The sequence below is a fragment of the Artibeus jamaicensis genome, unplaced genomic scaffold (assembly GCF_021234435.1).
Source record: "Artibeus jamaicensis isolate MK-2021 breed Jamaican fruit bat unplaced genomic scaffold, CSHL_Jam_final contig_3126, whole genome shotgun sequence".
Taxonomy (NCBI): Eukaryota; Metazoa; Chordata; class Mammalia; order Chiroptera; family Phyllostomidae; genus Artibeus; species Artibeus jamaicensis.
Genome location: NW_026521723.1, coordinates 6,431,645 through 6,457,080, shown reverse-complemented (window position 1 = coordinate 6,457,080; position 25,436 = coordinate 6,431,645). Strand labels below are relative to the sequence as shown.

Here is a 25,436-nt window from a genome sequence, read left to right as displayed (position 1 = left end):
ATACTTTTTATTATAACAAATGAATTTAATAAGCATTTTCTAATTCGCTTACTACAATTACTATTTTTATTCCTGACTATGGTCACCTTGACCCCATATATTTTTCATTGGGGATTTTTGTTTATTGATGGAAAATATTTTTCATTAGCTTTTTATAACTATAGCAGTCTCATAAAAGAGGAAGGATTTGGATTTCCAACAGTACACAAATTTATTTTATGCCAAGAATGCAGGGAGCAACTATGTAATTTATAAGGAAATTTGCAGAAGGCTTCCTGTTTGAGTCTCTGGGCATAATTACCTGACAGCCTCCTGCTAACTTAGCTAGTTTCCACCCAAGGCCTTAGATTTACTTGCAATGTCTGGCTGCATAGCAGGTGCTAGTACTGGTCCATAAAACAATTGCTAGATTTGGAATTAGTTAGAATGTGAGGGATCTTTTTGCTGAAATCTGAAAGGAAAAAAGCTGGGAGGGGGGAAAAACCCAAGAGGGAAAGGGAAGAGAGGGAGGGGAAAAATGAGAGGCAAAAAAGAATGAGTAAGAGAAAAGACAGTGAAAAAAGAAAAAGACTATCAAGAGTAAATAAAAAGAAATAAGAGGGAAAAAAGCAATGAAAAAGAACAAAAAAAATTTAGAAGGCTAGAAAGAAGAAGAAAAATAAAAATAGATTAATGCAAGGCAGAAGAAAAAAGAAGAAGGGAAGAGAGAAAAAGAAGCTTAACAATTTAAAAATTCAGGACAAATATTTTCAATTAATATTATATATGCATGTGCATACATGCATATAAATTTCCATATACATATATGTGCATTATATACATATGTTCAGCTCCCATTATCCTACATTTGTTAACTTTTTGGCTCAATCCCCCTCTGTGCAGCCGCTCTCCTTCCCTTCCCAGGCACAGCCTTGCCCTGACTCCTTCCTTGCACCGGCAGACCTCCTGCCTCTGCCAAGCACCAGCATCCCACCCCACAGGCCCTGGCTGCCACTGGCCTGCCTCCTTGGCTGCATCTGGCATCTGAATACAGGCTCTGTCACCACCGGGCAGCCTCTCTGACCCACTACATCCCGTTGAAGCTTTTCACTAGAAACAAGTGAACCCCATCTATTATTTTTCCCCAAGGGGTGTTTCTTTGCATTTTTAAAATATACTTTATTAATTATGCCATTACAGTTGTTCTATTCCCCCCTTCATTCCTCTCCACCCTGCATACCCTTTTCCCCATTATTCCCCCCTTTAGTTTATGACCACGAGTCTCAAGTTCTTTAGATTCTATATTTCCCCTACTATTCTTGCCCTCCCCCTATCTATTTTCTACCTACCATCTATGCTACTTATTTTCTGTACCTTCTCCCCCCTTCTCCTTCTCCCACTCCCCTGTTGCTAACCCTCCATGTGATCTTCATTTCTATGGTTCCGCTCCTGATCTAGCTGTCCTCTTAGTTTGCTTTTGTTTTAGGTGTGGTTCTTAATAACTGTGAGTTTGCTGTCCTTTCACCGTTCATCTTTTTTATCTTCTTTTTCTTAGGTAAGTCCCTTTAACATTTCATATAATAAGGGCTTGGTGATGATGAACTCCTTGAATTTGATCTTATCTGAGAAGCACTTTATCTGTCCTTCTATTCTAAATGAAAGCTTTGCTGGATAGATCAATCTTGGATGGAGGTCTTATATTTTCATGACTTGGAATACTTCTTTTCAGCCCCTTCTTGTCTGTAAGGTGTCTTTTGAGAAATCAGCTGACAGTCTGATGGGGACTCCTTTGTAGGTGACTGCCCCCTTATCTCTTGCTGCTTCTAGGATTCTCTCCTTCATTTTCATCTTGGCTAATGTAATGATGATGTGCCTTGGTGTGTTCCTTCTTGGGTCCAACTTCTTTGGGACTCTCTGAGCTTCCTGGATTTCCTGGAAGTCTATTTCCTTTGCCAGATTGGGGACATTCTCCTTCATTATTTGTTCAAATAAGTTTTCCACTTGTGGCTGTTCCTCCTCCCCTTCTGGTACTCCTATAATTCGGATGTTGGAATGTTTAAAGATGCCCTGAAGGTTCCTAAGCCTCTCCTCATTTTTTTGAATTCTTGTTTCTTCATCCTTTTCTGTTTGGTCATTTTTTTTCCTCCTTCTGGTCCACTCCTTTGATTTGAGTCCCAGTTTCCTTTCCATTACTATTGGTTTCCTGTGTATTTCCCTTCATTTCAATTAGTTTAGCTTCCATATGTTCCTCTAATTTGTGACTAAAATCAACCAGTTCTGTGAGCATCCTGATCACCAGTGTTTTGAACTGTGCATCTGAAAGTTTGGCTATTTCTTCCTCGCTTAGATTTATCGGCTCTGGGGCTCTGAGTCGTTCTTGAGCCCTGTTTTGATCTGTTCATGCCTGTTACGTACGAGGGGCACGAGGGGCGCAGCCTTAAGTGTTCACCAGGGCAGGGCCACCCAGGTCGCTGGTTTGTGATGCCGTATGTGAGGGCGGGGTCAGAGAGAGACAATGGCGGTTCCCTCTGCCACTTTCCACCACTGAGGCCTGCGTGGTCTGTCTCACCGCTAGCTCCTTCACCGGTTTATCTGCGCTCGAATGTGTGACTGTGATCAGCCCTCAGGGGGTCCACCGCCTTGCGCCTTCAGTGGGTCTGCTTGCTTCTCCACACCTGGGATCCGCCCTCGGCTGCTGGCGCACCTGGGTCAAGGCGCCTGGGTAGGTCCAGGGGATCTTTCCTGCCAGACCCCGCTCTGCTGCTGGCTCTGCCCCTCTTACCAGTTTGGCTGAAGGGTTTGTTGGTGTCAGACTTCCGTGTAGTTCAATTTTCTGTGGTTTGGCTGCGTTTTTGTTGCTAAAATTTTGTTGTTTTTAAACTTGGTTGTGTGAGAAGGCGCAGTGCTTCCACCTAAGCCTCCATCTTCGAGGAAGTCCCCTCCCCCAAGGGGTGTTTTGAAGCATGGATCACAACACTTCTCTGCTTAAAACCCCCCATGTCCCCCAAGCACATGTATACTAGAACACTACTTCTTCCTGAGCCCACAGGGTTCCCATGATAGGGTGCCCAGTGCCTGTCCACCTCTCAGACTCTATTTTATTGCCTCCCTCCTTTTCTCTTTCTTAATAAACTTCAGGACAACTGGCTTTTCTTTGGATTTCAAAACACACCAAATATTTCTACATTAGAGTCCTGGCATTTGCTGCTTATACCTAGTATCTAGAAGTACAGGGACCATATCTATTTGTCTGATATGCTATTGCCAGTGCCTAGCAGGTTTCCTGGGTCACATTGATGCTCAATGGATGTTTGCTGAATAAATGAAAGAATATGCTAAGCAGATATAATTTTCCTCATTTTTTAGATGAGAACACTGGGGCCTGAAGAAATTCAGTAGTGCACATAAGCACACCCAGCAGATCGGAGACTAGGGTCTAGGACCACTACTCGTCTGGACATTTGTCCTGGCTGCCTCCCAACACTGACACACGTTAGCTCAGAACCATGTTACTTTAAAAAAAAAACTTTCATGGGACTAGTCACTTTGTGAGTAATGTGTATAATGAAGCCAATGCAACCATCAGGTTTGTTTCAATAGGACACTGTGTTCTGCGTCCACCTAGGGCAAGTTCATCAGGATGCACTTCTGTGCCAGGGCCAAGCTGTCATCTGCTGACATCGACGTCTGTAAGTGACCATCACACTGATCACTTTTCTTCCAAGTGTTGCAAGAACACCTAAATATGTGTCTTTTTCCATTTCTCATCGTGCAGATTTGCTTGAAAAGTCCCGGGTGATTTTTCAGCAGCCTGGAGAGAGGAACTACCACATATTCTATCAGATTCTGTCTGGAAAGAAAGAACTTCATGGTAAATACATTACTCTGGAGTTGAGTGAGGGTCATTCTAAAACCAGAGACAGAAGTCAGATTATCAGAACCAGCAAAGTGCTGCTTGATAAGTCTCTTCGCCTCTTTGCAACTTGGTTTGTTCATCCAGAAACTTAGGGAATTGAACTAATTATAGAACCTATGTTTTATAACTTTATATGAGTAGAGAGTAAATGGTAACTTTCTTTCAATTTTGTGATGTTTGGAGGTGGGTAGGATGCCCAGCAAAGTTAAATAAATGTGTGTGTTTGCCTACAAAAAAAGCATTAGATAATTTAAGGCCTTAAAATAACTAGAACCACATGGGATTTATAGACAAAAGACAAGGGGTAGGAGACATCACCATGGTGTGTAGTGGACAATGGGAGTTTTATAAAGAAAAGATTAGGGTTGGGATATGAAGAATAGGAAGGAGATTTAATTGGAGTGATGAGAGAGATGTATTTCTGGAGCAACAGTGTACACAATGTCAGGGATAAGGTGAGGCAAAATCAGGGAACAGAGAGACAGGATTAACTACAGAAAGAATTTGCTTGGAAGAATCGTAGGGATTTTATTCTGATGGTTTCTGAACTCAGGTTGTTGGGAGGGTGTAGGAGAGTGTGTGTGTATGTGTGTGTGTGTGTGTGTTGTTGAGGTGGAATGGGGTGATAAGGGGTCATCATTTGTTGAAGGCAATGATAATTAAGCTGGTGTGATGGGCAGGATGGACTGGAGGTAGAAATACTAGGAGAGAGTAATTGTAACGGTCTCAGTATGAGAGGACAAGACCGTTGTCTAAAGCTGTACCTGTGGGAATGGGAGGGGTGGGGAAAGAGATGGATTCATGAAAGACCAGAAAGGTCTTGGCAATGACTGGTCTCTCATGTAAGAATGAGAGATAGTGGTGAGTCAGAAATATTCCCAAGTTTTTCAATGTGACTAGGTTAAAAGTAGTGCCATGAACAGAAGGAGAAAAGCAACTTGTGGGGTAAAGGAATGAATTTTATGTATTCCTTCAACATATACTGGTTGCAAGACTAATGTAGGTGCATCAGGCACTACCTTTAAAGCATGGAAGACAGAGAAGTAAGTGAGAAAGACAGGTTCCTGCCCTTGTGAGCTTATATTCTAGTATGGAAGACAGGTAACAAACAAAGAAACAAATAATTAAATGTGTAATTTCAGAGAATGGAAGGTCTACAAAGAAAAATAAAGGAGGGTGAGAGGGTAGAGTAAACTGGGATTCGGTAGGATAGTGGGTGGTTGTATTTTAGATAGGCTGGTCGGGCACAATCTTTCTGAGAAGGCAATATTTTTCCAGGCACTTGAATAAGGGAGGGAGCAAGTAGACAAAGATTTTCAGTAATAAAGTTCCAGGGTGAGGGAACAATGAGTCCAAAGGCCCCGAGGCAGAATGCATTTGGTTTATTCTTAGAACAGGAAATTGATCATTGTGGGTTGGGGAGAGGAGAGGGTAGTGCAGTGTGAGGTAGGCGGGGACCAGACCACGCAATACCTTGCAGGCTAGGGCAGAGAGTTTACATTTTATTTTAAGGGCGATGGGGAGTCATTGGAAGAGGAGAATGACAGGCTGAGTGGACTTCAAATGTATCGCATATGATGTGAGCTACTGAGGACAACAGTGGTCCCACGGGAGTGGATGTGGGATGAGATGGAAGGTCCCAGCGAGCAAATTGAGGGGGAACAATGCCCCAGCCCGTCACGCTTTGATGACGTATGGCATTCCTGTGGCAGTGATTTGACTTGGTGGACTTCAAAGTGCCCCCGCCAGGTGTGGAAAGCTCAGCAAACAGGGCAGCCATTTTTGCTATGGATGTGATTAGTGATACGAAAGTAGCAGCTATTCTTCTCCCCACCTTCCTACCTCCCAAACCTGGAACAGATGTTCCTTTGATCAGCAGTTGCAAATCTAATCATCCTGACATAAATTTCTATGCAGCGCATGGCATTTCACACATAGTGTCCGACGTGGGTACCAGGAGTGACTGCAAGATTTTTCTCTTTTCTTTTTTTTTTTTTTTGGAGTATCTCTGTTTACTAACAAAATAGTCTGACGACTAGACTGCTGTGGAAAACTGGTTATTTTTTTGAAGTGCATTATCTTGACACTCAAGGAATTAACAGGAATGGCTTCAGGTTAGCCAGGCTCAGGGTTTTGTGGCCCCGGGGGCAGGCCCAGCTACAAAAAACACACAGAGAAATGGGTGAGTGGGTGGGGCCAGGTATGTGGTGGTTATAATTGCCCTGAACTCATTTATTTTGAGTCCTTGGGGGCTGCTGAAATGATTGCTGCATGAAGCCTGACATCTGCTGGTTCAAGTTAAGGATTGTCAGTTCACCTGTTTGCAACATGAATTGTCCTTGGGGACATTAAAAAATTGGGAATTCTTTCTATTTATGTTTGCCAAAGAAAAGCTTCAGAGTGTTCTGAGGATTGATACAAGAGGGCACATCTTAGTGATGTGAAGATCAAATCCAAAGTTCCCAAAAATAGGAGCATTTGTATAGTACAAAAGAATCAAGTACGGAAAATTCACAGCAGAGAGGCTGGCCACCCACTGAAGAAGCCAAGGAAATGGGGTCATGAGGTCCATGAGAGCCAGCCCCCTCCAGTCTCCACGTGGCTTGGGACATCCCTTCCCTCCTTTCCTCCATTCAGCTAAGGCTGGCCTCTGGTCCGGGCATGGCTAAATCCACTTCCTTAGTTGCCTTGGATATGGCTCCTTGAAATCTTTTATTTCTTAATGCCGTCTGTATAGATTGGTCCTGCATGTATGTTCCTTTTTCTCTTGTTTTCTTTGACTTCATTTTCTATATATCTATAATAGCCATTTCTACTATTCCACTGGTGTGCGAACTTTATAGGAGGAGAGCTCAGGAAGCATGTCCTTGTTTCTTGGAATCTTGGACACGTTGCCTAGTGTTCTGCATTGTTGGCAACCTGTCAGGAGGTATGCCTGATCCTGTCTACTGGCAGCCCGAATGCCTCTGGGGAGTGAAATTGTCAGCATCTGGACCTCCTATTCTGGAGCGTGTTCAGTTGCACCCCTTTATCCATGAGGCCTCTCTTGAACTAGTCTATCCTTACCTACTTTCTCTGTACTGTCGTTCGTGGGGCACTAGATGTGTTGCTTGTGCGCGCTGCACAACTCCAGCTGTAGACTGTGTGAATGACTCTCTCTGGAGCTGGGCCATGCATAGTCTCTTCAGCTGTTCGTGCACATCTGAGAAATGGGTAATGATGGGTGCCATGGCAGAGAGCGATAGCTATAAAACTTTATTTGCGATCTAAACTTCTTTTAGCCCAATGTCAGCTTTGCTCCTTTTCATAGCGAACACAGGTGAATCCTGGGGAACATTCGGCCATGCAGAAAGTAAAATTCAATGTCAGGGTGACATGTAAAACAAAGCCTCGGATGATAAAATACTCACTTCCCACCACTCCTGACAGGCTCCCCCTCCTCCATGCGCTCATAGTCTAGTCAGCGCTCTTCTGCATGGGTCCTAATTGGCTGGAGAGTCTCTCCAGTCCTAACAGCGTCTCACAAAAATGCATTGACATTTTCTTTTTTGTTTTTTTGTTCTCCCAGGGCCATTTCTCTTGGTAGAAATTAAATTAATTAAATAGAAGATCTCTGTTTACATGACATTCGTTTGAGATAACCTTAATCCTCAGGCCAATTAAAATTCATTGCCCTTGAAAATAAAATTGCATAAGGCCCAGTGAAGACAGTGCTTTAAGCTAAAGGTTTTTCAGAGTTTCTGAAACACTCATGTGTTTAGTCTGCATATCCTTTGGAGCCTCCACTTCACACTGAGAGCATCTGCCCCAGCAAGTGGTTAGGCCAGTGACAGAAGCCATACTTCTGGTTGAAAGGAGAGAAAAGAAAACTTCATTAAATATGCTTAATGCCTTCTAGAAAGAACGCATCTGGAGGCAGGGAGGTGCCGAGGGAGAGGTATGCATATTGCACTTGGGCCCGCCATTCTACCTTGCTACTGTAACTGTAGACCAGCTCAAACTGGTCCTCTCCTGTTTAACAAGACCCAGAACCAAACTTTACGCCACTCATGAGTAACACATGTGAACCCTTAAACTGCCACCCCTTAAAATCCAGCCCCGGACCCTGGATATCAAGACTCGAACCTTCCCTCCTGTTTCCTTACTAGTCAACTTGCAAATAGAGCTCCTTTCATTTCTCGAAAGCTGGTGCCATATTTTTGGCTTCTAGGTAGGTGAGGCATCAAGCCCATGCTTGGTAACGATTTTAGTAACCACCATGGAATTGGTCCTTGTGACTGCCTGCTGGAGACACTGAAGCCCCCCAGCCTCCCAGCTCCCCACCTCCACTCTGCCATGGGGTGTGGGCCCTTGTACGACTCTGGCCATCTAAACTAGCTTGTGTAGAAGGGTTTTACCTCTGGGTTTCTGCACCATACCACCAATGCCTCCCCACTATCCTACTTTGCCCCTACCCCCAATTCTGCAAAGTGCTCCAGGCTCCTTCCTGCTATTTCTGAGAAAAGAAACAGCTCCTGGATAAGATTACTTTCAGGTGAGTGGCCTCATTAAAATGCACTTGTGCCTAAATTACCTGAAAGTCTCTTGGATTGTGGGTTCCAGTTCCACCCTGGGGAGACAATTGGAAGAGAGGTGACAACTGCTGAGGTCCTCAAAGGTCAGGTTCAAGTCCCAGGGTCTTGAATTTCTTTGGAAGAGTATTTCATCTACTGTGTTGTGTGCATGTCAGCCTTGTTTTGTGTGTCTTTGTTATAGACTAAAGGTGCTGGAGCCCCACACTCACTGCCTTCAAGGTGGAAAGTCATTGACCTGGCTGCCTTAACCTAAGAACTAAAGTTTTGCTAGGGGCCACCTATCTTTTATTGTCACTTTGGGTAAATGAATCATAGTGGTATGTCTTTTTGGTCAAGTATGTTTGATAAACTTCTCAGGGTTCAAATTTTAAAAGGTGATTTTTCCTTAGTTTGGAAATGGCATTGGGTTATTCCAGTGAGCCCTTGGAATACCTGAAATTTATTTTCTCCTTAGAAAAGAGAAATTTTAAACTAATTGGGATATTAAAATTAGATGGGAAGTTTTGTCAAATATAGAAATAATTCTAGTTGTTATCTTAAAATGGTAAATATTGTCATTGTATATGTTACAGAAAAAAACCAAATTTCTTTGTCAATTAATTAAAATCAGATTTAAAACTAAAATTGTGGGGAATCTTACAACTGGCTGTAGTCCTTTGGGATGTATTCATCAAAATTGTTCAATATTTAGAAAAATGGGGTATTTTTGGTATTATAATACTGCGTGGTCCCATTATCAGAGTCAGGTGAGAAATGGCTCAAAAATGGGTCTGACACCATTTTTGAGGTTTAGAAGAAATACCCTGAGGCAGAGGGGACAACTAAAAAACCTGTCTTACCTGAGTTAGAGCCAAACGATGATCTAGATTTTCTACATCTGGCTCCTCCCAAGATTCCTCCCTTCATTCATCAGTATGAAGGGTGACTTCTTGTGAGTAATGCTGAGGCTTCCACCAAAAGTCCAAGGACCATCAGACCAGCCTTGTACCCTTCCTTGCCTGTTAGTCAGAAAGCAAGAGTCTGGTCTCCCCAGGGTATTCAATTTGGCCCAGGGGATCCATTGCCTTTGGCAGGGCAATATTCTTTGAGATGAGTTCCTGCAGTCTGGATGACCAAGGTGAACGTAGGGGATTCGTACGTGTATACTCCATCCTACTGCGATGATCCTGAAAAGATGAATCTCTTCATTTGTGCATTTGGGAAGCAACCATGAGGAGGAGCTGGGTAGTAGTGAAGGAACAGAGAACCTCATGGTACAGCTTTATTCCAGATGCAACAGTTTATTTCACAGCTGCTACGAATACTGAAGCCAGGACTGGAGGAAGAGGCTGAGAAAAGCCCATGAGGTAGAGACACAGCAAGCAGTGGCCGGCTGGGACAGCACCACGACTGGGATCCCCCACCTTAGACCCTGTCCTAGGCTTCTGCACAGCTTAGTGTCTCCAAGGCCAGCCTGGGGCTGAGCCCAGGCTACAGCGATGTCCCAGCTCCAGATGGCAGCCTGCAACAGCAATTGGGATCTGCCTGGCCGCCCCCCAGCCCACTCCCAGCAGAAGCACGTGGTTTGCACCAGATAACATGATTTCATAAAAGGGTTCCAAACAAGGGTCCAAGAAGAACTGATCCACCTTCCTCAAGAGCGTGTTTGAGGCTTACAGCCTACCATGAGAAAACAAGCTACACCTTCCCCAGCACTTAACCACGATGAATAAAGACCCAGTAGGGCACTTACTGGAAGGAAACAGCCAACATGGGCAAGACCCTTCCCAATGTGCACATTGGAAACAGGAGGGGCGTTAGAGGGGAGCATGTCCAGATGCCCTCCAAAGATGGGGGAAGGAACTTTCCACAAATCAGTGGCCAAGGGTTGTAAGCTGATGGCTTTTGCTGCTGAAAATGAAGGGACACTTGGAGGCAGTCTCCAGAGTGGAGCTGAGGGGGCGTGGCTAAGTCTCTGGCCAGGTAGGGAGGGAGTCAGGGGCATAGCAGTGGGGAGGAGGCTCAGAGTGGAGAGGCCAGGAATGGACTGACAGGAATGGAGAAGATAAGGAATAGAGAAAAAGGAGGTGGACAAAGGGCAGAGGAAATGTGAGTGGATCTCATGCTGTGAAGCAAGAAGTTTTGGACTGGTGAGAAGTGGAAGAAGGTATGCTGGATGGTCAGTGGGCAGCAGCAGGAGGTGGAGGATGGGCCTGAGGTGAAGGAGGAGAAAGCAGACATGTTGGAGGTGAAGCAGGAAATGAATGGTAGTATGGTGACAAAAGAAGAGAAGGTGGATGAATCAGAGGTGGAGGAAGAGAAAGTGAAAGTAAAGCAAGAGAAGAAAAATAAGGTGGTGATAAAACAGGAAGAGGTGTCTGTTGGTCAGAATGGAAAAGAGGAGGAAATAATGAAGTGTGTAAAAGAAGAAAAGTGTTTCCCGAGGACAGAAATGAAGGGTGATTTGAAGATGAAAGAACCTCAGATAGTTCCCCAGTGGGCTCCAGGCACAAACTGGCCTTGCCAAGGTGTGGAACTTGTGGTATAAAAGAAGCAAACTACGGCTGTCTACATTGTACATGCTCTTCTCAGTTGCCTGACTTAGGGTAAGAGTAGCCCCTTAGAAACAAGCTCCAATTGAGCCTCTCTGAAATGTTATATGGGAGACTCTTTCTTAAGACTATTACTGCAATCTTGCAAATGATCATATTGCAGAAGAATTAGATACCATAAAATGTATTCAGTCTCCAGGCACTACTTTATCTGCATACATGAATATGCCTATTAATGTTTCCTACAGATGTTCCCCTTTTGTAAGCCCAGGAGATTTATTCCTTCTCAAGACTTGGCCAGCTAAATTAAATGGACCCTATGAAATCCTGTTACTCATCTCTAACCCAAACCCCCTCATCCTCTTTACAATTCCCAAGTAGGCAGGAAGGAGGAGAACCCAAGCATCCCAACGCCAAATAGGCCTGGAAACCCAAGGCCTATTGACTGTCAGCCCCTAATTACACTCCTGAATCCTTGATTACTCTTAAATTACTTTTCAGAGGAAGCAGGGCAGCTGAGATGTCACCTGGCAAGGAACAGAAGGTTATCTTGAAAGCAGACTGCTTCCGCTCAAGAGTCCAGACCAGGGCTGTGTAAACCTAAATTCTTATGAGTTGCTATTGTTTGGGTTGTGATATTTGCTTGCATAGTTCTACTATTCCACTTCCTTATGTTGTCTTGCATTTTTCCTGACTTACTATGCCCCCTTATCAGTAGGCAGTAACTAGAGTGGTTATCCCCCATTCCCCAAGATTGAGGAATAAACAACAAAAATGGGGGATGGGTAATCATAGACAGCTCAGACTGGTCCTGTTCTGTTTAACAAGACCTGGAACAAAAGTTTTCACCACTCACAAGTAACACTTGTGAACTTTTAAGTTGCTACTACCCTTAAAAGCCCACCCCAAAACCCAGATCAGTAAAACAGATTTGAACTTTGCCTCCTGTGTTCTTGCCAGTCGACTTGCAAATAGTGCTTCTTTTTTGGTTTAACTTGATTTTTTTAATTGTCATTTTGGTGGAAATTTTGGAATCCTTAGTACCACTTTTTCCTAGTCTTTTATATTATGTGACTTTTTAATAGTTTTTTATTGTACTTTTTTCCCATTACCACTTATCACCTTTATACCCTCTTCTACCTCCACTCACTCCCCTCTCCCTCCCCCCAATGCTCCTTTCTTTGCTCTAAAACCAGTGCTATAATCTTGGCTTCTATGTGCGTTGGGGCTGCAAACCCTTGCTCAGTAACACTACCAGCCCTCCCCTGAATTGTAACTCCTTCCTCCCCCTGGCCCTGTATTTCTCACCCACATGGTACCCCGCCCTCATCCTCCCTGCTGTCTCTTTTACTTAGTGCTTATCCAAATGAGCTGCTTGGACAGAACAAGACCCTCCTTCTGTCTATGACAAAGGAGGAAATGGAATCCCATAATAGTTTTACACATAGGTTTGAGTAGGTAAGTGACATAGTCTAACAGAAATATTAGAGACTATGTTCTAAATCCAATTTATCATTAACTGATTATGAGCAAGTATGTAAGCCTTTCTAGACTATTTTCCTATATTTAACATAGAAAAAACAATGCCAAACACAGCACCTTTGATCTTTATGACTGGGATGAAAATTATCAAAAATGACGTAAATATGAGACTAAAATGAAAAGTATATAAAGGTCGCAATTTAGAATGATCTATAAGGTAATTCTTGACAAAATAATCTTGGAAAAATAGATTTTTTTAAAAAATGACTCAGCCAACTGAAAGATGCCTTCGACCCTAACAACAAAGCAGCATTCCCGCACTGTTCAGTTGTGTGGTCCTCAGCATTCTGCAGGAGCAGGACTATTTTATTTTTGTATCTTTACCTCCTTCCGTAGCATTTCTCTCTGCCATGACAGAGGAACAACATTAAGTAAATGCTGTGATTTGAAAGACATGGAAACGGTGTCTGCATTTGAGCTGTGAAGGAGGTGAAGGGGCAGGTTGTCATGATGCCCGGGTGTCTGGCCTGGATAGGGTTTGACACTCACTGTCATAGGGAGCCACTTGAGCTATTTCAGGCTCCTGGCATTGAAATGTCTTATGAGAAGTTGGAGATCTAGGTCTGGCACTCAGAAAATACGTACGGATTTGAGAGTCATTAGGAAAGCCATGAATGAACCTTGCAATAGAGTATATAGGAATATTCTTGACTTTTAGAGTGTGACAGTATTTGACACAGCTGGTTAGTCTCTCCACCTTGCAAATCTCTCTCCTTGGATTCCAGGATGCCTCCCTCATTTGTTTCCTTTCTAAATTTTGGGTATTTCTTTGTGGGTGGCTTCCTCTCTTTCATCTTTCCCATGAGTGTCCTGGGGCTTGGTGCTTAGATCTGTCTTGTGGTGATAGATCATCTAGACTGATGGCTTTAAAGATCATTTCTATTTGTGATTTCTAAAGCTTGATCATGGATCCAGACTTCTCTCCTGTAGTCTAGAATTGTAGCTCACTGACTCTCTTATATCTCCACTTGGTTTAGAGAGGGATCAATTTATGTGAGTGTTTTTATGATAAAATTCACTTTTTCCTGACCTTTTTGTTCTATTGTACCACTATTTTTTGAGAATTTTCCCCAGTGTAAAATGACATAATCATAGATTGCTATGGTTTAGGCTGTTTATACAGTAAAACTGTGGGTTTTAAATGTTTGGGGAAATTCGTATGGGAAAAAGAGACATACAGAAAATTCTCTAACAAGGTTCATGTGCATGCCCAAGATCCTCTGAGATTTCAGTGAGTAAATTTCCTTTTAGCTTTCACAAAAATAAAATAATGTAATAGAAATTTTGCCCTAGAATTTTATAAGATGGTTTATACTCTTTATGTCTGGCTTATTTCACTCAGCATAATTATTTTGAATAATAATCCATATGCAAGAGTTTAACTGTTGACAGACATTTGGGTTGTTTCCAAAGAGAGCTGGTAGGAACAATTGCACAGTGGCCCAATTTTTTCTTTCTGAGATTTTGGGTTCAAGGTAACAGAGCTTCACTTCACTGAGTGATAAATAGAAAAATCAGATCAGCTCAAAGAAAATTCCTTGAGAGCGCGTGTGTGGCATTGAGAGTTACGTGATTTGGCCAAGTCAGTTGCTGAAGTACTTCTGATGGCCTGCCTTGACTTTGGCCTGCATCGTGTTTCCTGACTAAGTGAATCATGTCAGGAGTCTTAGACATGTGAGAGGAGCAGCACTGAACACAGTAGCTGATGTAGGGGTTTCTTGACAGACAGACTCAGCCTCCTAATAGGAGGACGTGCTGTGATAGGATTATGCTGCTAGTGCTCCTGGAGTGCCGGCCTCAGGGTCTGCTGCCTCCTAGCCTTTGAAGTTCAAGCCCATTATACTTATAATTTTACAAAGCATTTTTTTGTTCTTCAGCTCTCAACCACGCATCTAAGCCAAATTTTTGTTTTCGAAGTTGTGCCAACACATTATCTGTTTTCTTTCACACCAATTCAAGCTGCTGCCATTGAATCTGCTTGCAGATTTGGCCTGATCCTGGGAGGCGTTACCACATGACTGACAAGTTAGCAGAGGGCAAAAATTGATTGCAGAGCTTTGGGTATTGAATAGAGGTTTATTTTGGCTCGATTATGAGTATATTATAAGCATATTATAAGCTCTAAGAGTAAACTGTGAATATTGGTCAGTTATTTTCTACAGCTCCATGGGTTTCTTTAAACTGTTTAACTGGTGGTTTTCCCACTGCAGATATGCTCCTGGTGTCTGAAAATCCTTCTGACTTTCACATTTGCTGTCATGGAGTAGTTGCTGTGGAGAGCTCGGATGATGCTGCACAATTACTGGCCACGGATGTAAGGCTTATTCGCTATCAAAGTCTGGCAACACCAATGAGAAATAAAAGAAAGCATCTTAGATCTCCATTCTTCTGAAGGGTCCTGGGGAAGTGACCTTCCTTTTCCTGGAGATGAAGAGTAGAAGGAGACCCTCCAGGGCTGCTTCTGTCCAAAGTTTACTTATTTCTTACAAAAATGCACATTGTTTATATATTGTAGTAACTTTGGTACAAGTAGAAAAGTAGGAAGATGTTTTGACTAAATGACAACTGCTGTTTTTTTTTATGTCATATATACATATGTTATATGTATGTGTGTTTATATATGTGTGTATATAGATACACATATATATATGACTTTATAGTCTTTATTCTTTTTTTCTTCTGGGGTTGCTATCTTTTATTTTTAAACAAAAGATTATAATCATACTACGTATATATTTGGTATATAAGTTTACTTTTTCAGTTAATGTTATAATATATGTTTTCAGTGCTATAAGCTCTTCATGACCATTTATGTGGATACGTAATATTTTATCAGGCATTTGTCCTGTCATTTTTTAGCCATTCTCCTATTATTAGACACAAGGCTTTTCATTTGTTTGTTTTATTTTGTGCTGTGGTGAATATCTTTGAAGGTAAGTTCTTTTTCCATTTATCAGATTCATGTTATGCTAGATGCCTAAAAGTGAAATTACTAGGTAAGTATTTTAATAGAGTATAAAATATGGACTGTATTTCTATAGTCTGTTTATGTGTATTCTAAATTCACCACTGGAAAGATTTTACCAATTCCCACCTTCCTAGAGCAGAAGATGGAAATTGGTACACACCTTACCATGTGCAGTGGCTTCTTAGGATACAGTTCTTTGATGAAATGGGTGTTTTTTTTTTTCCTTTAACACTTCCTTTCACCAGCCTCTGAAATGTATCAGCTCTGCAATAAAGTTGGGAGAACATATGGAATCCCAGAAATAAGCAACCGATCAGATATGGAACTATTTTTTTGCCATAACCATGAAAAAGAAAATAACTCACCTATATAGCCAGTTAACGATTCTGATTTCCGGAAGGGAGAGGAGGGACACAGGTCATCAAGAAATTTTCTAAAACTACTGGAAATTAAACAAGCCAAGTCTGGTGTCTTCATAATTCTTTTTTAAAGGGATCAGTGGACGTGGGTGACCAAGTGCCAACAGGGCCGTTGTGCATTGGAAGCTGTTACACTGCAGGGCTGTGGTGACCTGTCTCACTCCCTTCTGGAGCCCACAGCCCTTGGAGTGTAGAAGACTGTGGCACACGGGGTGGGGGGAGTGAGCTGCTACCACAGCCATCAGGCAAAGGAGGACAGGGCCATCTGTTTCTCTCTGTACAGCAAGCCATGGACATCTTGGGCTTCCTTCCTGAAGAGAAGTATGGATCCTACAAACTCACTGGGGCCATCATGCACTTAGGAAACATGAAATTTAAACAGAAACCCAGAGAAGAGAAAGTGGAAGCAGATGGCACAGAAAGTAAGAATCGTTTTGAAGTCATGACATACACTTTAGATCCTTGACCCCAGGCCTATCCCCCTTTCCTAACAGTTGACCTCCCCTCTTGGTTTTTGAAAAAAATGTTGAAATTAATCAACAATCTCCCTCAGTTGCCATTCCTCAAAATTGTTCTCCTAGCCACCATGCTGATGTGGAATCCTTGTATGTCAGAATAAGTAGCACTTCTTAATTATTGAGGATGCCAATAAACCTGTTAAACTTGGGTAACACAGGGTAGACGGGGACATCGCCTGCCTGCAGCACACAGACTACTGAGAACAGCGGAAGGGAAGGGACAGACAAATCAGCATAAATGTAGTATGTGACGTAACGGAGCTGTGAGCCAAGAGTTTCAGAATTTCGAAGGTAGAGTTTTCACTGGACAGAGACTACGATGGCTTCATTTCTTTGTTTTTTTATTCACATTTAAAGAATCTACAGTCTTGCCTGCTTATCAAAAAGATTTGAGGCACTTTTCAATGAATGACTTGTTTAGAATACTCATTAAAGTGAAAAATCACAGTTATGAAGAGAAGGAAGCATAGTTGTTGTAATTATTTCGTTTAATATTAAAATTCCTGAGAACGGAAACAAAAAAAGGAAACTGACTGAAATCCTTCAACAAATAATTTTTAATAAAGCTCGTGTTTTTAATTGTGATGAAATACACATGACATAAAGTTTCCTATTTTGACTGCTTTTAAGTTTATTGCCCTTTTACAGGTTAGCGGCATTAGGCGTCTTCACACTGTGCACAGCCACCACCACTGTCCATCCCCAGAAAGGGTCCGCCATCCCAAACCGAAACTCTGCCCCTGCTGAATGACCACTCCCCATGTCCCCCTCCCCCGAGCTCCCGGCACCCGTTATTCTGCTTTCTGTCTCTCTGATTTTGACTACTCTAGATACTTGATGTAAGCGGAATCATACAATATTTGTGGGCTTTTTTCTGTCTGGCTCATTTCCCTTAGCACAATGTCTTTAAGACTTTAGGATTCAGCCATGTCGTATGTGTCAGGAGTTCATTCCTTTTGAAGTGTAATATTCTGTTCTATGCGCACGCCATGTTTCGTTTGTCTAATCATCCACTGATGGGCACTTCAGTCATTCCCACTTACTGGGAAAGGACCTGTTCCTAGTTCCACTTGCATTGTACCTGGTTTCTTGATCTCTTCTGCAGTTCTTTCGCTGACTGACTTGATATTTTTGCCTGTGTGTTATTTACTCTCATAAATTATAAATTCCTTGATGCCAGAGATGTTTGTCTTGTTTAGCTCTCTTCTTACTATCGGATCTAGAACCAGGGCTTGGCACATAGCAAATGCTTAGTAAACTTTGCTCAATAAATTAAAGAAATGTGCCCTGGCTGGTGTGGCTCAGTGGATTAAGTAGCAGACTGTGAAGCAAAGGGTCTCCAGTTTAATTCCAAGTCAGGGCACGTGCCTGGGTTGTGGGCCAGGTCCCCAGTAAGGGGGTATGCGAGAAGCAACCACACATTGAAGTTTCTCTCCTTTTCTTTCTCCCTCTCTTCCCCTCTCTCTAAACATAATTAAAATCTTTTAAAAATTAATGAATGTGAACAACTCATAAACCATATACCAACCCTTCATAAAAAACTATTGAGTGTTATTATCACCACCCCTCTTTCAATCAGGTGTGGACTGACAAAACTGGGTTTTTTTCTGTGTATTTGGTTGTTCATGGATGAGATTAAACTGGGAGAAAATTGTGAAGTTTGAAACAATTATCTTTTGCTTTTCTCAGCCTCCTACCTGTTTTCAGGTCAAGTCAGACTTTGTTCTCTCCATCTTCTTGACTTCAAAATGTGCGTACTTACAAACCCAAGTATTCTGGAGTATACTTGTCAAAGTTGGCTTTGTATTGAAATCACCTGGGGAGTTTGCCAATTGACGCTCAGGCCTCACCCAGACCAAAGAAAGTGGATCTGGGGGTGGGTGAGTCAGCAGTGTTTGTTTCCACAGCTCCCCAGGTGACCCCTATGTTCAGAGAAGGTCGAGGACCATTGCAGTAAGGACTCTGCTCTCCCACATTTATGTGTAGCAGAATCACTTGGAGAACATGATGAAAACAAGCCCACACCCTAGTCTCCTTCAGGGAGCTAGTCTTCTGGTTCTGCAGTAGCTCTCCGGGCTATTCTGATGCACACCAGTGTAAGAGAACCCCTGCTCTACCTACATGCTACCCTCCTGGCTCAGATCATACTGCCTAGTCACAACCCGCGGGTGTGTTCACAGCATCCTGAAGGAATGGGGATTCTTGGTGGGGATTTCAGAAAGCATCTTTCTGGACCACATCAGGTCACATGAGGAAAATATGTTTACAGACATTGATTGCTTTGTTTGCAAAAGTGTCTTCTGAAGGTCAGATGGACTTTTATTCACAAATTTAACTATTTTCATTTTGATCGTAAAACTATAAATTTTGAGTGCGAAGGAAGTCATTTATTTTTTAGGACATGATGAGCACTATTGTTTTCTGTCAAGAAAAAAAAGGTGGAGAACATGTGTGATGTGTAATGAACACCTGGGGGACAGGTGCTGGACATGCTGGTCCCCTGGGGACGCCTCACTGCTTCTGCAGTGGGCGAGAAATACTTCCGTAGTGGTGGATGCTATTTCTGTTAGAGCTTACAGTGGGATGCCATCCAGAAAAATTGGGGGTGTTTTTGTTAATGGATAGAAATATACTCAAAGAACTGTTCTTAACACTAGAAAAATGGTGTATGAATTTGAGACTGTTATTACCTATAATGTCCACCTGAATGCTTCCAAACCTTAGAAAACTATACTCCTGTCTCTTTTCTTTTTCCTGGACAGATACTGTGGAATTGTTCATTTTTCACATTGTTGGTTACTGTTCATCTCCACTCAGATTCATCAGGCACGTTGCACTTCTTGCTTTCTTTTCAAATATCTTCATGTCGGGTTACATGGTGTCTCCTAGTTTAAAAACTCTCTGGCTCTGATGCGCTGGATTCACAACTTGAAGTAATCAGTCCTTTGTGTGCAAGCATGGTGCTCTTAGCAGGAATATCTCAGCATAGGTGGGCACGTCTGCCTGAGTTTTGAGTTTTCCATGTATTTCCCCAAACAGGCTTTGTGTTTTGAAAGGTTTCATAGCAACTGAGTACCTAGACCATTATCGCTGACACAGAGTGGGTGTGTAGCTTGTAGAAATGTATGTATAATACGTATTGATTTTAGTTAACAAGGAAATCAAACATTTCAAGCTTTTTCAAGTCCTTGTGAAAAATTTAAAGGCCCACAAAAAGGACATGGATACTGTTAATGATGGTGTACAGCTCTCTGATTGTGTGCGTGCACATGTGTTTTACTTGCCCCATTTGTGGTTATTGCTCAGAAAAATTTGTGCTTTTTAGTAAAGTGAGGAAAGACTACATTTTTCTATCATAAAACACTGTTTTATAAATTGACAATAAAACATTATTTTATAGACTGATTACATTAGATATACTAGTATTGTATATGTCAGGATTCATTTAAAATGGGAGACGTAGCAGGGAGATTTCAGATGAGTGAAACATTCCTTTTGTTTGATAACTGAAGAAATATACAATTTGAAATGTGCTTATAACATTTCACCTGTGGCATTCTTGTTTTAAGGGTTTTTTTAAACACCTGATGTGATACGTGCCTATTTACTTTTCCTTCTGGTAGCACTCTTCCCCACTTCTGTCCTTAGAAAATAGAAACTGGTTTATGCAAGCGCAATTGTGTGGGTTGCAAGTATTCTTGTTGGGCAGCAGAGGGCACTATGGCACAAACAGACACTGCTGGAAAAGGAATGGTTTTCAATGCAGTACTGGGCAATTGCCCTGGCTTCCGTTGATTAGTGGTTCTCTTGAATCATCAAATTACAAGTCCCTGTTTCATTGAAAGAATCTATAAGTGTATATATATAGGAGGGAAAAGTAGGCAAATAATAAAGATGAAATATTCCATGTCCTTCAGATAAACATTTCTTTTTAGAGATTCTTTTTAAAATTAAGCTATAATTTACACACAACAAAATCCCCCCTTTTTAAATATAAAGTTTAGTAAAGTTTAATGTACACATAGGTTGTATAACCATCACCACCATCTAATTCCAGAACACTTCATTACTCCAAAAAGAAACCCCGTACCCTGGAGTAGCTACTCCCCAGGCCCTTCTCTCCCTATCCTCTGGCAACAACAAATCTTCTTTTTGTCTATATGGATTGGTCTTTCCTAGACAGGTCATGAAAATGGAATCATATGATATGTGAGTATTTGTGTCCGTCTTCTTTCACGTAGCATAATATTTTCAAGTTTCATCCATGTTGTAGCTTCATCAATACTTCATTTCTTTTTATGGCTGAAAAATATTTCCTTGTATTTATATACAGCATTTTGTTTATCCATTAATCCACTGATGAACATTTGGGCATTTCTACTTTTTTGGCCAGTATGAATAATGCTGCTAGAAACATTTGCATATAATTTGTGTGTGTGTGTGAATATATGTTTTCATTTCTATGGGCTATGTAACCTAGATGTGTGATTTCTGGGTCTAAAGCAACTCTGAATTGTTTTTTATTTTTGAGCTATTAAAAAAAATTGTTGTTCAAGTGCAGTTGTCTCCATTGTCCTTCCACAAATCCCCCCCAAGCATCCCCACTTCTCTTCCCTGATCCTACCTCCCCTTGGTTTTGTCCACGTGTCCTTTATACATGTTCCTGAAAGCCCTTCCCCCTTCCCCCCCCATTATTTCCCCCAACTCCCCTCTGGTTACTGTCAATTTGCTCTCAATTTCAATGTCTCTGCTTATATTTTTGCCTACTTGTTGGTTTTGTTGATTAGGTTCCACTTATAGGTGAGGTCATATGGTATTTGTCTTTTACCACCTGGCTTATTTCAATTAGCATAATGCTCTCCAGTTCCATCCATGCTGTCGCAAATGGTAGGAGTTCTTTCTTTCTTGCTGTGTAGTATTGCATTGTGTAAATGTACCACAGTTTTTTTTTTCACTCATTTATTGATGGGCACTTAGGTTGCTTCCAGCACTTGTCTATTGTAAATTGTGCAGCTACGAACATATTTGGGTGCATAGGTTCTTTCAGATTGGTATTTCAGGGTTCTTAGTTTATAATCCCAGCAATGGAATTTCCAGGTCAAAAGGCAGTTGCATTTTTAGTTTTCTGAGGAATTTCCATACTGTTTTCCATAGTGGCTGCACCAGTCTGCATTCCCACTAACAGTGCACTAGGGTTCCCTTTTGTCTACAACTTTGCCAGCACTAGTTGTTTGTTGATTTGTTTATGATGGCCATTCTGACTGGTGTGAAGTGGTATCTCATTGGGTTTTAATTTGCATCTCTCTAATGGCTAGTGATGCTGAGCATCTTTTCATATGTCTCTGGACCCTCTGTATGTCCTCCTTGAAGAAGTATCTGCTCAAGTCTTTTGCCCATTTTTTAATTGGGTTGTTTGTCTTCCTGGAGTGGAGTCATGTGAATTCTTTATATATTCTGTTTACCTTTTGAGTAGCTGCCAAACTAATTTCAACAGCAACTATACTGTCTTACTCTCTAACCAGTAGTGTGTGAGAGTTCCAATTTTTCCACACCTTCACCAACACTTATTCTGCTTTTGGGGTTTTTGTTTGTTTGTTTGTTTGTTAGTAGCCATTCTAGTTGCTGTGAAGTGGCATTTCATGTGGTTTTGATTTGCATTTCCAAGAAATAGAGCCTTAAATATTTAGGGTTCAGGTAATTATTTGAAAACTGTAATCTAACTTGCTACATCAACTTAAACATACTATTCTTTCATCCTCTGGATAGCATTTGACTATAATAGAATACAATTTAACAGTATTTTTCCTTCCCCTCTTCCTCTCTCCTCCCTCTCGCCTTCCCTTCCTTCTTTCCTTCCTTCCTTCCTTCCTTCCTTCCTTCCTTCCTTCCTTCCTTCCTTCCTTCCTTCCTTCCTTCCTTCCTTCCTTCTGACAGGTGCTGACAAAGCCGCTTTCCTCATGGGCATTAACTCCTCTGAGCTGGTGAAGGGCTTGATCCATCCTAGAATCAAAGTTGGTAATGAGTATGTTACTAGCCATCAAAATGTAGAACAGGTAAGGTGATTTTTAAGAAATCCTCACCTGAGGATATTTTTATTGATTTAAGCGAGAGAGAGAATTTCAATGTGAGAAACATTGATTGGTTGCCTCCCATGCATACCCTGAGTGGGGACTGAACCAGCAAACTAAATGTGTGCCCTGACTGAGAGTCAAACCTGCAACCTTTTAGTGCACAGGACCGTGCTCCAACCAACTGAGCACTGCCAGGGCAAGTAAGGTGACACTTGTGGAGCATTTTGATTCTCTGATCTCGTTGTAAGTGTATACATATTATGCTTGTGTATTTTTCAATTTTTGATGATGTCTGCAACAAAAGCTTCTGTGAAAAAGCAAAAAAAAGAGTGACTGTGATGAACATTCCCAGCGACTTCAGTTGCGATGCACATCAGAGTAAAGGCTCTGGTGTTGAGAGTCTTTGTAGCCTGGAATATACCCCTTTGGCAGTTTTCCCTTGAGCAGCAAATTTCTCTGCAGAGGCAGGCAAGCCCTTTACATGTGATCAAATCTTCGTTGTCCAGCTAAGAAGTTTCAAAGCTGTTGGTTTCTGACATGAATATAATTCATAAATTGGCATCCTTCATCTGTCTGAAATATTGACTTTTCAGAGTAACAGACCCATGGTGACAGTTGGGAAAGGATTTCAGAACATATGCTGAAGTTAGTATTTCAGGGGAGGGGATTAAGAACAGAAATGAAAGATGGAAGGTCATATAGGTTTTGTTCAGCATCTAGGAGAAAGATTTAACGATAGAATTAACAAGGGCTCTGAGGCTTTGCCAGAATACAGCAGATATTCCCAGAGCTTCTGGGTAGTGAATTCATGTGAGCATGCCAGTGCATTTCAGAATGATAACTTCCATCTGAAGTGTGTGTTAGTCAGTATGAAATATACATGCTTCAGTAACACACACATGCTAAAATCCCAGTGACAATAAAATGAACATTTATTTCTTGCTCCCACCAAGACCAGCCCACATGGGACAGCCTTCTTCCTCTTTGTAGTGAGGCCGTCTGCAACACACAGCCTCCAGGTTGCTGCACAAGGATGCAGATGATTTGTGGAGCGAGTGCTCCACCTGAGCTGCTTGGGGTCAGAAGTGATATCATTTTCACTAGCACTCTGTTGGTAAGAATTAGTCAAATTTTCCCCTTAGTTACAGGGGGCTGAGAAATGTGGTCTTTCTGGTAAGAGAAAATGGTGTGATCACATATACGTATTAAACGTTCAGAGATATTATCCCCTTCCATTCTTACAATATTCAGAGGTAAGTAGGGAGGGCAGGAGTAATTATATTTTTCCATTTGAGGAAACTTAGGGTTAGGGAAACTCGTCACATTCCAAAGGACACACAATTAGTACTCAGGTGACATTTAGTTTTTCTACGTCTGAAGTCCAAAAATGAGAGAGACATGAACAAATTTGTGATAGAAGACAGTTATTTTGACTACAATAAACTATTTTGTTTGATGTATTAAGGCATCTGGTGTGACTGTTTTAGTTAAAACATTTCACCAACTAATCAAAATCAATTTCCTAGTTTAGCTTACTCTAGGAATCAATAATTCTACCTCTGCCACAATACTAACTACACTGAAACAATCTGCCTACGTTTGTGTCCTCTCTGGTAGCCTGGGTTTCTTGAGGCCGCTGAGTGTGTGTAATTCATCGTGACACCCTCAGTAGTCAGCACAGTGCCCTGCAAGCAGCAGGTGCTCCACAAGTGTCCAAATAAACTAAATACTGAGCTGAACATGAACCATGATTAGCAGGACAAGTAGCTGAACTATTTCTTGGTAGCGAGCTGAGAGGTATTTGGCAGTTTCTTGCTTTGTAAGACATTCACCACAACATGCCTGCATGACATGCTATGATTATAGAACAAGGACTTGCTCTGTGAAAAACTAATCAGGCCATGGAAGGACTGGAATCAAACCTTCGCCTATTTAATATTGTGTTCTCAGGGACTGAGTTACCACACCAGGCTTTATTATAATAGAACCAGTGAAGCAAGCTTCTATATTATTATTCAACATTAAATGAAAAGAAAATCCTTACCCTCCCCTCTCCCTCCCCTTCCTTCTCCCCCTCTGTCTTCCTCCCTCTCCTGGAGACAGAGTAAGAAAGCACACTGTAAGGCTTTTCTTTTCTTAGGAATTTTACTGACTTTATAGAGACAATTGCCACTGCTAAGAATAGAGATGTATGTATATGCTCTGTTGATGGCAATTGCAAAAGATGGCAAAAATTCTTGCAGTGTTAACACTGTAGAAAAATGTAGTTCTAGCTCTAATGCTAACTAACTCTGGGACCTTGGTTAAATATTTTCAGCACCCCAGTGAAGAGATTGAATTTCTCTGTGTGTTTCAGTAGAGGAGTGATTGGCATCTAAATGGGGCAGTTCTTCATACATGAGAGTGTCTTGCACACTGTAGGAGGTTTTCCATTCCTGCTTCCAGGTGCGAGATACCAGTAGCAAACTCAGTCATTGTGACATTCAGCAAATGTCAGATTTGCTGATTTCCAAGGTCATTCTTCTTTAGAGGAAGGTGCCACCCTGAGTTGAGAGCCACTACACATGATTGTCTGCATATATACAATGGAATGCCACTTAGCCCTAAGAAAATATGAAATATTGCCATTTGTGACAACATGAATGGACCTTGAGAATATCATGCTAAACAAAATAAGTTAGATGGAAAAAGTTAAGAACCGTATGATTTCACTCCTCCGTAGGATATGGAACTGAAAGCACCAATGAAGAACAACAAACAAACCTAAACTCATAGACACAGACAACAGTACAGAGGGAACGAGGGTGGGGGGGTAGTAAAGGGTCAAGGAGGTCAAATATATGGTGACGTAACATGATTTGACTTTGAATGGGGAGCACACAGTGCAATAGCTATATCATGTATCATAGAAACATACA

The 25,436-nt window shown here is 41.7% G+C and overlaps 1 protein-coding gene across 1 annotated transcript in view; it reads left to right on the top strand.

Moving 5' to 3' along the window:
- The window catches only part of MYH15 (myosin heavy chain 15), a 135,827-nt gene that overhangs the window by 12,997 nt on the left and 97,394 nt on the right, over positions 1–25,436 (top strand). The window contains exons 8-12 of the mRNA XM_037148869.2: positions 3,605–3,668; positions 3,755–3,850; positions 14,753–14,856; positions 16,213–16,351; positions 22,382–22,500. Of these exons, the coding sequence (XP_037004764.2) occupies positions 3,605–3,668; positions 3,755–3,850; positions 14,753–14,856; positions 16,213–16,351; positions 22,382–22,500 (522 nt within the window). The remainder of the gene's footprint in view (positions 1–3,604; positions 3,669–3,754; positions 3,851–14,752; positions 14,857–16,212; positions 16,352–22,381; positions 22,501–25,436) is intronic.